This window comes from Lithobates pipiens, unplaced genomic scaffold (genome assembly GCF_037356315.1).
Source record: "Lithobates pipiens isolate NorthernLeopardFrog02 unplaced genomic scaffold, aLitPip1_a1.2 Scaffold_13, whole genome shotgun sequence".
Classification (NCBI taxonomy): Eukaryota; Metazoa; Chordata; class Amphibia; order Anura; family Ranidae; genus Lithobates; species Lithobates pipiens.
The window spans coordinates 459,756,008-459,771,268 of record NW_027507718.1 but is presented as its reverse complement, the minus strand read 5'-3'; the positions used below and the strand labels follow the sequence as shown (position 1 = coordinate 459,771,268).

The 15,261-nt window shown below is 44.7% G+C and overlaps 1 protein-coding gene across 1 annotated transcript in view; it reads left to right on the top strand.

The window, feature by feature from the left end:
• JAKMIP1 (janus kinase and microtubule interacting protein 1) overlaps window positions 1-15,261 on the top strand; it is a 329,059-nt gene that overhangs the window by 204,603 nt on the left and 109,195 nt on the right. The window contains exon 11 of the mRNA XM_077477804.1: window positions 5,429-5,512. Coding sequence (XP_077333930.1) covers window positions 5,429-5,512 — 84 coding nt within the window. The remainder of the gene's footprint in view (window positions 1-5,428; window positions 5,513-15,261) is intronic.

Here is a 15,261-nt window from a genome sequence, read left to right as displayed (position 1 = left end):
CCTATGCTTGGGGTATCTGCCTTTAGGCAGTCTCGACAGTCTCAATCGTCAGGTTCAGGAGAAAGTTCCCAGGGGCAGCACCAGGATCTTGGGGGCAGAAAGCCCATGAAGCAGAATGCTAAGGCCTTCTCATGAAGGAGCGCCCCCACTTGTTTGAGTAACGAGAAATGTCCTGCGATTCTGAAAGTCTGCCCGGAACAATGTTAAGAGCAGAGTGATTTCTGCAATTTTTTTCTCTAGGTTACATCTAGAGTTTCAAGAGCCCGGATGGCCCAGTCGGCTTTTGATCTGAGGGTTTGGGTCCTGTTTGGGTGCTGTGGGGTCCTTGGGGCTGCTGATGCGGCAGTCTTATGCAAGAGTGTCCGTCTCCTCAAAGAATGCTCCTAAGGTTCCAGAGAAAAAAGAAAAAAAAAAAAAAGAGGAGAAAGAAAGAGAAAGAAGTGTCTCTTTCTGGTCTCTAGATCAGCTGTTATCCCAGTCGGTGATATCAGAGATTCCCTTAGTAGAACAGGGGTTTTTGGCTCAAACCTTTTAAGGTCCCAGAGCCAAGCGGAGAGGTAAGACCCACTCTAGATCTTAGATCTGAATCGGCACTTAAACATCCGATCCTTTCATAATTCGATCGGCTGTGTCCATCCTACAAGGAGGGGAGTTGCATATCTCCATGTGCCAAAGTTTCCCCGCTTACCAGAAATCTCTGCGGTTTGAAATATAAAATTATTTTCATCAATTGTGGCACTGCCATTCGGCTTAGCCACAGCACTACGAGTTCTGAAAGATTCTGACACCTCCTTTAGCCAGGTTAAAGGCTCAAGGCGTAGCGGTCCTAGCCTATTAGAAGATCTACTTTGAATAGATCATTCAGTCTCAGGTCTAAAGCCAGAGTCTGATCTCAGCTATAGATAGCTGAAATCTCTAGGTTGGATTCTCAGCCTAGGAAGATTCTCCCTTAAAACCATCAAGGAGATTACTTGGGGGCTGGTTATAGATGCCATACAGAAGAAGGTATTCTTACCCCAGTCGTGAATCAGTTCCATTGTAGGACTAATTCAACTTATCAGGAAAGGAAAATTCCTTCATTTTGGCTGCAGGAGATTTTTAGGGGAAATGGTGGCCTCCTTCAAGGCTGTCCCTTACGTGCAATTTTATTCAAAGACTGCTTCAAGACACCATCCTGTTGGTCTGGAATAAAGAGGATTCAGGCCTTGTTTGTTTCCAATACGCTTGGCTCCCGACATAGGTCATAGCCTAAATTTGTGTTTTTTGTCCTGCAAGGTGTTAACAACAGATGCCAGCCTTCTAGGCTGGGGAGCAGCCCTGGAAGAAGATTCTGTCCAGGGGAGATGGTCCAGGTTAGAGGACCTTGCTTATCAACTTTGTTGGAAGTTTGAGGCAGTACATCTGGCCATAGACTCATGGCAGTTAAATTACAGGACTGTCCTGACAGGATTCAGTCTGACAGAGCCACGGTGGTGGCTTACATCAAAAAATAAATAAAAATAAATAAAAAAAGGATGTGAATAATGTTCTAGCTTTGGCAGAACATAACACTCCTTGCCTATCGGCAATTTAAATATTTCAGGCGTACTACTTGAGACGCCAACAATTATTTCCGGGAGAATGATCTCTTTACCCCGACATCTTCCTAGCAATATGTCAGATGGGGTACACTGGACATGGACCTATCCGCGTCCACATTCATTAGTAAGGTCGACAACTTTATGTCAAACAGGGGGTCCTCTAGCAGGTGGAACACATGCATTAGCCTTCCCAGGGGATCAGTTCTCACTGATCTATGCATTTCCTCCAGTTCTGCTACTTCCCCGCCTTCTCGGCAGGATTAAGCAGGAACAGAAGGAGGCGATTCTGGTGGCCCCAGCGGGTCCCAGAAGATCTGAATTTATCAAGATCATAAGGAGGGCAGTTGAAGTCCTTGGACTCTGCCATTATAGCCAGACCTTCTTGCACAGGGTCTGGTATTTCATCCTACTTTACGGACAAGGCGTTTAACAGGTTTGACTGTTGAATCCCACTCTAAAAGATTGTGGGTGATCTCCTTCAGTAGTGTCTACTTTGACTAATGCCAGGAAGCCGGCTTCCAGAGTCACTTACTATAGAATCTGGAAGGCATAGGTTTCTTGGTATGGATCCACGGGTTGGCACCCCAGGAGGTAGGTCAATAGGCAGGATTCCTGCATATGGGATCTGAAATGAAGCTGGCCTTGACTTTTATCAAGAGCCAGATCCTGGCCGATGTCTATGTCTTTTCCTGTGGCCTCTTGCTTCCCACTCTTGGTGCGTAGCTTTTTCAGGGGGTAACACGGTTTATTCCCCTTATCAAGGCACCTCTAAATCCTTTGTATTTGAGATTGGTCTTGTCGGCTTTGTTAAATCAGCCGTTTGAACCTTACGAGAAATTCTCCTTGTTCTTTGACAAGAAAGATAATCTTTTGCTTGCCATCTCTTCTGCTAAAAGAGTAATGGAACTAACGGCTCTGTAAGAGCCATATTTCATCATGTATAGGGACGAGGTGATTTGATGTCCTCATCCTGAACTCTTACCAAGTGGTAACAGGTTTTCATTTAAACCAAGATATTATTCTTCCTTCTTTCTCCCCAGAAGCCTTAATCTGAGGAAGAGAAAGTACTACTGAGCGATCAGAATCTATTTAAGGGCAACCGCTCAGATTCGCAAAACACAGGTTTTGTTTATACTGCCAGAGGGTCCAAGATATGGACAGGCAGTGTCAAGATCCACTATTTTCCAGATGGGTTTGTCAAATGATTGATCAAGCTTCAGCTTAAAGAAGAAAATTCTTCCTTCTCATATTAAGAGCACATTTATCCAGGATGATTAGTGCTTGGGTGATGCCTCATCAGGCCTCTATGGCTCAGATCTGTAAGACCGCAACATTGGTCTTTGGTTCAGACATTTATCTGATTTTTTTATTTTATTTTTTTCAAATCGATATTAAAGGTCATGAGGAGATTGCCTTTGGGAACAGCATATACTGCAGGCTGCAGTATGAGTCCTCTGGCCTCCTGTTTCCTTCTGTCCCCCTCCCCCCTTCAGTTGCCATTGCTATGGTACATCCCACATAGTTATTACTATGGCGCTGTGTCCCCTGATGTAAGAAAAGAAAATAGGATTTTTAAAACCACTTACCTGTAAAATCCTTTTCTTTGATGTACATCAGGGGACACAGACGTCCCTCCCTCCTTCTTACACTTTGCTTGGCTACAAAACTGAGGACTCCCAGTAATGGGAGGGGTTATATGGGGGAAGTTCACGCCTTAAGGGACGTGCCAGTGTCCAGCACCTGATAGTCCGATATAACCGACATAGTTATTACTATGGCGCTGTGTCCCCTGATGTACATCAAAGAAAAGGATTTTACAGGTAAGCTGTTTTAAAAATCCTATTTTTCTGTATTTTTGGAAAGGAAATTTCACTAAATTATATACTGTATTTGGGGGACACACATTTCTAAATTTGAAAAGATCTGTTGATCAGGCTTTAACGCTGTAACACATACCAGTCTGGGTTCTCTTAGTCCTTGAGATCAGACATGATGCCATACAATGCTGGTAGTTGGAACTCCAGTGTACAATATCATCAGTTACCTATGTTCTCATGTGGAATAATGCTGCCAAACAGACCTTCTATAAAACCATCAATGATAACATCTTTAGAAATCTGCATAAATAAAGCTTAGCATTCATGTTCCCAGAAACCTCTCCCGTGAGAGGCTGTGTTAGGTTGTGGGCTACAGGGTTTCCTTTACAATATCTTCTGCTTGTGTCCCAAATTAAATTAAACTGTACCATGTAATTTTGTAATGGGTCACAAGGTGAGAGGTTGCAGCAGAGCTAATCTGTGACAGATATTTGTGAATGCATTAAAAACTTGCACAGACAGCAGGACGCATTTGATTGTGTCTTTATGCCACCACCTTCTCCAGTGTATTAAGTAGCTCTGACCCTGGAATAAACTGGATGCCTGAATAAAAATGGCACTATCCTTAAGCAGATGAAGGCATGGTCAGGGGAAGTAGTTTGATCCCTGTGACAAGTTAAAAATACCTGCAAGTGTTAGACTTACACATTACTTGGCATTCACATATACACTATATTGTGAAAATTATTGGGACACCTGCCTTTACAGTTAGAACCCTTTCACACCGAGGGCATTTTGCAGGCTCTATAGCATTAGAAATAGCGCCTGCAATCTGCCCTCAAACTGCTGCACCATTGTCTCCAGTGTGAAAGCCCTTAGGCTTTCACACTGGAGCGGTGCGCAAGGCAGGATGTCAGGAAAAGTCCTGCCAGCAGCTTCTTTGGAGTGGTGAAGGAGCTGTGTCTTTACCGCTCCTCCACCGCTGCTCCCCATTGAAATCAATGGATCAGAGCTGCAATACCACTATTGCCGCGTATTGCAGGCAGTTTTAACCCTTTCTTGGCCGCTAGCGGGGTAAAATCGCCCCACTAGCGGATTAAATCCGACGGTAAAACACTGCTAAAAATATCTGCATTTTAGCGCCAACGCTATGGGTGCCGCAGTTTGAAAGCCCTCTTACATGCACACAAACTTTAATGGCATTCCAGTCTTAGTCCATAGGGTTCAATATTAACTGGCCTGCACAGAGTCACTTCTGAAAGAATGGTCAAATATTCCCATAGACACACTCATAAACTTTGTGGACAGCCTACCCAGAAGAGTCAAAGCTGTTATAGCTGCAAAGGGTGGGCCAACTCAATATTGTGTTTTGTATTTGATGTTTTTCCTCATCTGGTCTCTTACGTTTGGGAGCAGTGGCCAAAGTCTAATCCCCCCCCTCCCTCCACCACATGGTACCTTTGGACATAGCCATGCACCTTGCTTTTTTTTTTTTGTTATTTTTAACAACTAAATATTGAACCCTACGGACTAAGACTGGGATGCCATTAAAGTTCATGTGCGTGTGAAGGCAGGTGTCCCAATACTTTTGACAATATAGTGTATACTATAGCAAAGTATATCACTTAAACTTTTACAAAATTTAGCTCAATGTTTATGTAACCGTATTTGGACTGCAGCCAATTGCTCAATCTCAGCAAGATAAAGACCTGAACCAACCATTCAATAAACTGTCAAGACATCTAATAAAATATGGGATCAATATTCTTCCTTTTGAGTGTTGTCCTTTGCATATTTTAGTTTATGGGCTTGCTCACACCATGTCTGTTAAACTTATTTTTGTTTTTTGTTTTTGTTTTGCACACCGTACATGTATGGTGTGACCAGAGCACATAGAAAACAGTTTTCTTTATCCTCCTCCCTTATTTTAGTGATTGCAGCTCTTATATTTCTTTCCAGATAGATTTCCTTTAATGTCTCCAGCATTTGTGTATATGGAGTTAATTGCTGATCGATTTTCATCCTCTGCAGACTCGGGAACAGCTCCAGGCTGATCTGCTCCGATATCAGTCCAAAATTGAAGACTTGGAGAATTCTCTGTGTGAGAAAGGACAGGTAAAGCTTGCACAGAAGCCTCTTCATAAGCCCGTGTCTGTTCTGCTCGGCAGCATGCTTTCCGCTCTCATAGCTTGGTGGTGGGCTTTGTATTTGTAACAATGATGCCTTGCTTGTTTGCTTTCAATAAAGGGCTGCTGTGTAACAGTAATTCACCTGATTCTGAGATCTATTAGCAATATACAATAATGGGCATAATTAAAATAGCCCTGAAAAAAAGGTACTAACTATAATCAAATGCAGTAGCCCATAGTGGCAAATCAGAATTAATCTTTTGCCAATATCACCATAATGCAGAAATATAATTTGCTGCCATGGGTCACTAAAAATTAAACGTAATGCCTCATTAAAAGAACAAAAAATTGGAAAATAAAAGGGTGTCTGATTTATAAAGGGGCCACAGCTTACCTACTCAGGGCATTGATTTTTTTCAGCCAGTCAGTGTGCCAAACTACTCTTTTTGTTGGTAATCTAATGATCCTGTGGACACCTGCTTCTGATACTGGACAGGGATTTCTGAACATTCCCTCTGTAGGCATTTTGCTGCTTCTTTCTTCAGAAAGCCTAGTGAAAAAAAAATGTATTAAAAATGTTCTCACAGCTACCCATCAGATTTATACCCGTTTTTTTGAAGCTTCAATGCGGTTGGTGATGCAAGACGCAGAGAGGGAAATTACACAGGGACATTTCTCCCAGTAACCCTCTGTGTGCTCCGGTTCTGACTGCTGTGGACTGCAGTTAACACACTCGGCAGCATTTGCTGGCAAGGCATAGATATCACTGATCAGTTAAAAAAAAAAAAACCCACAAATGCCCATTAGGTTCAGCATTCCACAACCCCTGCAGCTTTGACCAGAGAAAGGCCAAACAAACCCTCTTTGTAACTGTTTAACTGCTTCAGCCCCGGAAGATTTTACCCCCTTCCTGGCCAGAGCACTTTTTGGGATTTGGCACTGCGTCGCTTTAACGGACAATTTAGCAGTCGTGCGACGTGGCACCCAAACAAAATTGGCGTCCTTTTTTCCCACAAATAGAGCTTTCTTTTGGTGGTATTTGATCACCTCTGCGGTTTTTATTTGTTTGCGCTATAAACAAAAAAAGAGCAACAATTTTGAAAATATTTTCTACTTTTTGCTATAAATATCCCCCAAAAATATACAATAAAAACTATTTTTTTTTCCTCAGTTTTGGCCGATTTGTATTCTTCTACATATTTTTGGTAAAAAAAATGTCAATAAGCGTATAGTAGTAATGGCAGCGATCTGCGATTTTTATCGGGACTGCTACATTATGGCAGACACGTCAGAATTTTGACACATTTTTGGAACCATTGTCATTTATACAGCGATCAGTGCTATAAAAATGCATTGATTACTGTAAAAATGTCACTGGCAGTGAAGGGGTTAACCACTAGGGGGCGATCAGGGGGTTAATGTGTTCCCTAGTGTGTGACCAGCCAACTGCGGTGGCTGGTCAGCAAGTGGTTAACGTTTCTGGATTTGCTCTTTGTAGAAGGCTGATGTTTTTTTTTTGTTTGTTTTTTTTACTATAGGAGTGAAGTAAATATTATACAGGATTTATATAGCGCCAGCAGTTTGTGCAGTGCTTTACAACATGAGGGCAGACAGTACAGTTACAATACAATTCAATAAAGGAGGAATCAGAGGGCTCTGCTCATTAGAGCTTTCAATCTAAAAGGGAGTGCATTATCCTCACAGACTCCATTTGTATTTTCCTTTATATCTTAAAGCGGAGTTGCACCGAAAAATTTAACTTCACCTTTTGGAATCTGCCCCCCCCCCCAGTGTCACATTTTGTCACCTTTCAGGGGGAAGGAGGGAACAGATACCGGTCTAATCCAGGTATTTGCTCCCACTTCTGGCATAGATAGCTGCAGTATCCACAGATATTTACACCATGTCCGGCGGCTGCTTCGTCCCCCCGATGTCTTCTTGGGGAGACACAGGTCCCAGAAGACAGCCAGGACCAGTTGGATCGCACAGTGCGACTTGCTCGTGCGCAGTAGGGAACCAGGCTGTGAAGCCGCAAGGCTTCACTTTCCGATTCCCTTACCGAAAATGGCGGCACCTCCACCTGAGAGCCGAGGGACGGCTTCTGGTGTCTACATCGCAGGCGCCCTGGACAGGTAAGTGTCAAGATTTTAAGTCAGCAGCTGCAGTATTTGTAGCTGCTGATTTTTTTTTTATTATTATTATTTGACGGAATTACGCTTTAATGATTAACAGCAGCCAGAGCTTTTTTCCCTGATGGCTGCTCAGCTTTCACATATTGATGAGGAGGATTTGCCACACGTTTGTCCATGTGTACCAAGTAGATGAAAGCAGGGCGACACCTTAGGTTGTAGAATAGAAACAACCTATTCAGTTTCAAATAGAAATGAATGGCAAAACATTTGTGTATACATATAAAAAAAAAAAAAATTAATAAGTGATTACATACCCTTCATTCTCTGCTGCATAAGGACCTCAATAAGCTAGGGGAGGAGAAACATACTGATCTTCCCAGTGAATAGCTGGGGGGGGGGGGGGGCATGTCAGCACAAGTTTGAATGTACAATGTAGAAAAATGTAAAATAATGCATTTGGGTGGAAAACATATGAATGCAGTCTCTAAACTTGGGGAGAACCTCTGGGGGAATCTAGGATGCAAAAGGACCTGGGGGTCCTAGTAGATGATAGGCTCAGCAATGACATGCAATGCCAAACTGTTAACAAAGCAAACAGAATATGGACATGCATTAAAAGAGATAAAACCATAATTCTCCTGCTCTACAAGACTCTGGTCCGGCCGCACCTGGAGTATGCTGTCCAGTTCTGGGCACCAGTCCTCGGGAAGGATGTACTGGAAATAGAGAAGGGCAACAAAGCTAATAAAGTGTCTGGAGGATATTAGTTATAAGGAAAGGTTGCAAGCATTGAACTTATTCTCTTTGGAGAAAAGACACTTGAGAGGGGATATGATTTCAATATACAAATACCATGCTGGTGACCCCATAATAAGGATAAAACTTTTTTGCAGAAGGGAGTTTAACGAGACCCGTGGCCACTCATTAAAATGAGAAGAAAAGAGGTTTAACCTTAAACTACATATAGAGGGTTCTTTACTGTAAGAGCGGCAAGGATGTGTTATTCCTTTCCACAGGCGGTGGTCTCAGCGGGGGGCATTGATCGTTTCAAGAAACTATTAGATAAGCACCTGAACGACAGCAACATACAGGGATATACAATGTAATATTGGCATATAATCACACACAGGTTGGATTTGTGTCTTTTTTTTCAACCTCGCCTACTATGTAACAAATCTAATCATTAGAATTCTTATAACAGCCAGAAAACGAACCACGCTGTGTTCTCATTTCTAGTGTGTTCAAATTTTAATGGGAATGCAGAGGTATTTTACACAAAGGAAACAATACAAAGAGAACAGGATACTACTTTATACAAGTACATGGTACAAAAGACACATATCAGGAATATGAAATGTTAGGGTAACATATTCTTTCCGTCTATAAACCACAGGATACAGGGCTTGTATTTATAGACCATTGGCTATATGCAGGCAGCCTTCAGGTGCTTGAACACTGGCCAAAAACATGCTAGGGCTACCCATAATGCATGCCCATATAACCCTATCCACTCAGTGGGACTCCAGTTTTTATGTGTTAGGCACTCACCTTGGCACAAAGTACAACGCCTGTAGTTAGCTGCAGGCTGCTCTACAGGTCCAGGGCTTGGGTCATTCACTGTAGTTCCCAGTCCCTGAAGACCCCTTTGGGGTATGCATACCATGACAGTGAATAGAGCCTGGAATGCTAATGGGCTCAGGGGCATGGGTAAGGTAAGACAATGTTTCCCTGAATTTTGGGACCGGTCCCTGCTCATTAATAGACAACCCATAGTGCTCATGGCATACAAACCAGAAATTTCCCAGCACACTTACCAGCCAGCCTGCAACAAACTGTATTGGCCCTCTCTAACTGTTTACGTTAAATGCAGAGGGTTTTGTTTGCAGACATTTTCAGTTATATGCATAAGCTCACTTAAGCAATGGTGGATCACAGGCACAACGGAGCTGAGAAAAAAAAAAGCTGAATACCATACGTTCTGCTGAGGGCCTAAAGCAGGGGTCTCAAACAGGCGGCCCTCCAGCTGGTGCAAAACTAGAAGTCCCATCATGCCTCTGCCTGTGGGAGTCATGCTTGTAACTGTCAGCCTTGCAATGCCTCATGGAACTTGTAGTTTTGCAACAGCTGGAGGGCCGCCAGTTTGAGATCCCTGGCCTAAAGAAAACTCAGAACATTGCTTAGGGTGATAGCAGTTCCCTTGTCCCAGAGCAATGTCTTATTATGATACCACTCTACTCCTATGACTCCAGCTTTTTTTCAGCGGCACACGATATGACCTATCTGACAAAAGCGAATTTCTCTGCCACTATGTGAACTATTTGGAAAACTCCTTAAATCTTTGGTTTCCGGGACCAAAAATGCTACACTTCCTCTCTCCCCCTTGACTTTGTTCATGAATCAGAGTTGGAATCTCCAAACCTGTTTGAGGATGAAAGCGATGGGGAAGCAGATCTTGTAGGGCAGGGATGTCCAAACTTTTTTCAAAGAGGGCCAGATTTGATGAACTGAACATGCGCGAGGGCCGACCATTTTGCCTGACATTCTTTGAACCATTAAAATTCGGTCTAAGCGTGTCCATCCGAGCACTAATACACGGCCCAACAAGAATTCTCTTGCCTTTGTGGCTGTGTGTGGTGAATAGATGAACTCAAGTGTATTATTTGGATACACCATATTTATTGACGTATAACACGCACCTTCACTTTAAGAGGGAAGCTTCAGGAAAAAAAAACTTAAAATTTTAAATAAAGAACTGTGAAGCAAAACAAGGGTCAGTGTCTATCTGCAGACCCACAATTGTTAGGAATGCAGCCCTCACCATTGCTAGGAATGCAGCGCCCACCATTGCCAGGGATGCACCCACCATTGCCAGGGAATTCACCCACCATTGCCAGGGAATTCACCCACCATTGCCAGGGAATTCACCCACCATTGCCGGGAATTCACTCACCATTGCCGGGAATTCACTCACCATTGCCGGGAATGCAGTCACCATTACCAGGGATTCACTCACCATTGCCGGGAATGCAGCCACCATTGCCAGGAATTTCACCCACCATTGCCAGGAATTTCACCCACCATTGCCAGGAATGCACCCACCATTGCCAGGGATTCACCCGCCAATGCCAGGAATTCACTCACCATTTCTGGGAATGCTGCCACCATTGCCGGGAATGCAGCCACCATTGCTAGGAATGCAGCGCCCACCATTGCCAGGGATGCACCCACTATTGCCAGGGAATTCACCCACCATTGCCAGGGAATTCACCCACCATTGCCAGGGAATTCACCCACCATTGCCAGGGAATGCTGCCACCATTGCCGGGAATGCAACCACCATTGCCGGGAATGCAACCACCATTGCCGGGAATGCAGCCACCATTGCCGGGAATGCAGCCACCATTTCCAGGGATTCACCCACCATTGCCGGGAATGCAGCCACCATTGCCAGGAATGCAGCCACCATTGCCGGGAATGCAGCCACCATTGCCGGGAATGCAGCCACCATTGCCAGGGATTCACCCGCCATTGCCAGGAATTCACTCACCATGGCTGGGAATGCAGCCACCATTGCCAGGAATGCACTCACCATTGCCGGGAATGCTGCCACCATTGCCAGGAATGCAGCCACCATTGCCAGGTATTTCACCCACCATTGCCCAATGCAGCCACCATTGCCAGGAATTTCACAGACCATTGCCAGGAATTTCACCCACCATTGCCAGGAATGCAGCCACCATTGCTAGGAATTCACTCACCATTGCCAGGAATGCAGCTACCATTACCATCAGTGCAGCCATGGAGGGCAGGACGAGCGCCAAAGACATCTTACAGGAGAATCTCCTGTTTACACAACGGCCTCTTTAAGAGAAAGTCCCGCCTCCTTTGATGGACAGTACAGTCATCCAATGGCAGAGACGGGACTTCCTATTACAGCTGCCGTGTAAACAGGAAATTCTCCTCCTGTGTGCACAGCACTCGTCCCGTCTCCTCCCTCCGAGGCAGCCGGACTATATATCTTTTCTGGCCCCGGCGCTGGGAGATCGCCGGGGGCCACAAAAGATATATGTGTTTAAACAACCAGGCGGGCCGTTCAAAACCAGACCGCGGGCCGCGATTGGCCCGCGGGCCGGACTTTGGACATGCCTGTTGTAGGGCATTGGTCATCAACCCTGTCCTCAGGGCCCAATAACAGGCCAGGTTTGCAAGATAACTGAAATACCTCACAGGTGATGTCATTTGCTGCTCAGTGATTGCAATATTCTAGTCTGCATCTCCCCAAGGTAATTCATAAAACCTGGCCTGTTAGTGGGCTCTGAGGACAGGGTTGATGACCACTGTTGTAGGGGAATTTTCAGAGGATATTTCAACCCATGCATTTTATGCAGCACATATGCTATGGCTTCTTGACCGGTCCTTTCCACTGCTCTCTCCCTGAAATAAGCTGTGCAATTGAGGCTTTGCCCAGCAGCACCTGAGTCTTCACAGCCAAAATAAGCCCCTATGGGCATTAAGAGGCTGGAAAAGTAAAAAATTATTTTCTCACCCATGCCCAAATTGAATGTGTACTACATGCCTAATCCTGAAAGGATATTCACCCTTCCTAAGCTTTCTGCCCAAATGTATCCTATGGAAAAGGATCCTACAAAAAATGTCTATTCTGGTAGTAGATCCTGCCATTTCAGTCCTCGATAAACACCTTTAGTTCCCGTTGATACTGATGTTCTAAAGCCCCTTAATAGTCTCCTTTTCCCTTGCAGGCCCACACCTGCAACTAGCAGCTACTGTCATGTCTATTTGCCAGACTATTGCCAATTGGACAAAACCATTGAATAGAGTCCATGAACCTGTGTGTATTGACCCTATTCTTGTAGAACATTTACAGCTGTCTTCAAAGTCTTTAAAATATCCATATGCATATCTGCAGGATTTTGTGGTTACAAGCTTAGTTTGCATATCCTGCTTGTAAGATGTGCCTTACACATGCCTTTTGACAGTGAACATCTATTTGAGAAATCTCTTGAAAGTTTCATCAAAAAAGTCACTTGCTCTTGGGCTCTTACCCCGAGAGGAAAAAGAGTAAGTCTCCTGCTCCTACGGCTACTACCTCTACTCGCCAAAGGGGTCTTTTCAATCTCCCCAGGTGTTAACTGCAAAACCCAAGGCTTAGTATTTTTTGTCACTTGGACCCCCAGTCCAAGCCTGCCCAGAAGCCCTGCTTATAATGAAGGGGCGTCTGTACTCCTTGGATTGGGGGAACGCCTATTGGCACTTGCACTAGTCTGGATCTGGGATGTCCCGGACCTCTGTGATAAACTTGTGGCTTCAAAGGAGTACAAAATAAAATTTCTATCTCTGCCCCTTCTCGCATTCTACCCTCCAGTCTGGCAGTGTCAGCGGTGGACACACAGGGTGCTGGAACCTGGAGTATTTGCCTTCGTACACGAGGAAGGCATGCACATATCCGGTGGAGCTTTCACAGAGCTTGTTGAGCTTCAATCCTTGCCTCGCCCTCTTAAAGGGAATATACTGCTTGATTCCTAGCTGGCCTGTGAAATGGACCATTGATTTGTCCACAGAGATGTTCTAGTCAGGGATATAAAGTTCAGCAAACCTCTCCATTTAAAAGGGCGGGCAAATCTTGAGCAGGGGTTGTTTTCTATGCATGGATGGGCAAAAAGATTGGTTTGGTCCATGATGCCTTGAACTAATTCATCAGGGAAAAAGAAAAGTAAAAAATCAATTTCACAGAAACCTTCGGTGTTGACCTGCACACCTGGCTGTGCAGTGAAAGGGGGGATTGTGGCTGACCCTGTGCTAGAAGGCAGCCAAAATGGGTTTGCCAAGGTAGCCGGAAGCTGGGTTTGGGCCCTAATTCTTTGGCATGAAATTCCAGCTCTTGTACTGGGCCTTTCCTCCTGGGGTCTAGCAGCGCTTGTACTGGGACTCTCCTCCTGGGTTCTACGCCGTTGGCATTTTCCGATTGGGACATTGGCTTGTACTGGGACTCTCCTCCTGGGGTCTACGCCATTGGCCTTTGCCGATTTGGCCATTGGGGAGTCTGGCACTGCGGCTAGCTGCCCGGTTTTCAGACCGTCTTTATTTTGGACAGGCTACTTCCTCCTCTGATTCGGATGCCGATGTACTGGCTTCGACAGGCTCATATTCTGAACCAGAACACGAATGAGAACTGTAACTGGGCGGTGAAAGCTCCCACTGCTCTCATCAGCCAGACTCAGTATTTGATATGCCTCTTCTGCAGTGTATACTTTTCTGGACGTAGTGGCTGTATGATGGGTGACACTGATGGGCTGCATGGCAGGTACTATTGGGCTGCACAGACAAGTACTCTGATGGGCTCACAGGATAGGTACTCCTGATGGTATGACAGGTGCTCTGACGAGCTCAGACAGGAACTCGGATGGAATGACGACAGGTCCCCTTTATTCAGAGGGGGCAATCTGGGCACAGTAAATTCACAGTAATTGTAAATTCGCTGTTTACCGCTATCTCCTCCTCACACTGGATCGATGTGAGGAGGAGAACCTGGTAACAGCATTACCCACGGTGTGTTTACATAAGTGAACGGCTGTGATTGGACAGCCTGATCAGGGAGGGACCCGAGGGAAATGCCCGATCGCCACGCTGCAGGCCCCCGGGGGCCCACAGTAGCGGCGAGAAGCTGAGGACCTCATGTGATGCCCGCCCAGGACGGGAGAACCCTCCTGCGGATGTTATATGACTATATGCTGATATTGAAGTGGTTAAAGAGGAACTGCAGTCTGCTCACATAATTTGTAATAAAAACATCTTTGCCATTCTCCAGCTTCCCTCCAACCACTTTGCATATTATTTTATATATAATGTTATTCTGTACTTGCCAAATATTCTGCAGAAATCTCCCATCACTGACTCTGGCTGCAACCATTTTAACTGTGGGAAGCTGAAGCTGCTGTCTGCTCAGTTCCTGGATTTAAACAGAGGCACGCGGCCAGCTCTGTAGCTCTCATTGGCCCTCGTATGACTCACCCCCCCCCCCTTTCTGGTAAACTCTCACGAGACTGAGAGAGGGAGCTGTGCATTATGTCATAAGCCTAGGCTTTTTACCTGACAAGAAACTGGAAGAGGGCTATATGAGGTATTTACTAAACACAAATAGAAACTCACGCTAAAGAGATGTGCTCAAATTAATAGTGGAGAAAATGAATAAAACCACAGCTACTGTTGCAAAGGTAATAACCTTAACAAAAAAAATAACAGAAAAAACTGTGCTAGCGGAATAAAGTGCTTGTCCATATAAGGTGCTATAACAAGTGACATCATAAACTTATGACGCCATAATATAAGAAGCGCTAACAAACGTGCTTAAACAAATAAAAGTGTTAAGTGCTTTAAATAGTGCTTTCGAAGATGATGAAAAAACTCTATTCCTTGAGGTGATGATCCCCTCTGGTAACCCCACTCACCAAATTTGCTGGACCCTCAGCTTTTCAGTCCAGGGGTCAGAGAGAGCTTAAAGAGTGGGGGAGATAATGTATAAACCATCCATAGACTCAATCCATATTTTCTCAAAAGAATCCAGAATGTTGAAATATGCAGAGGT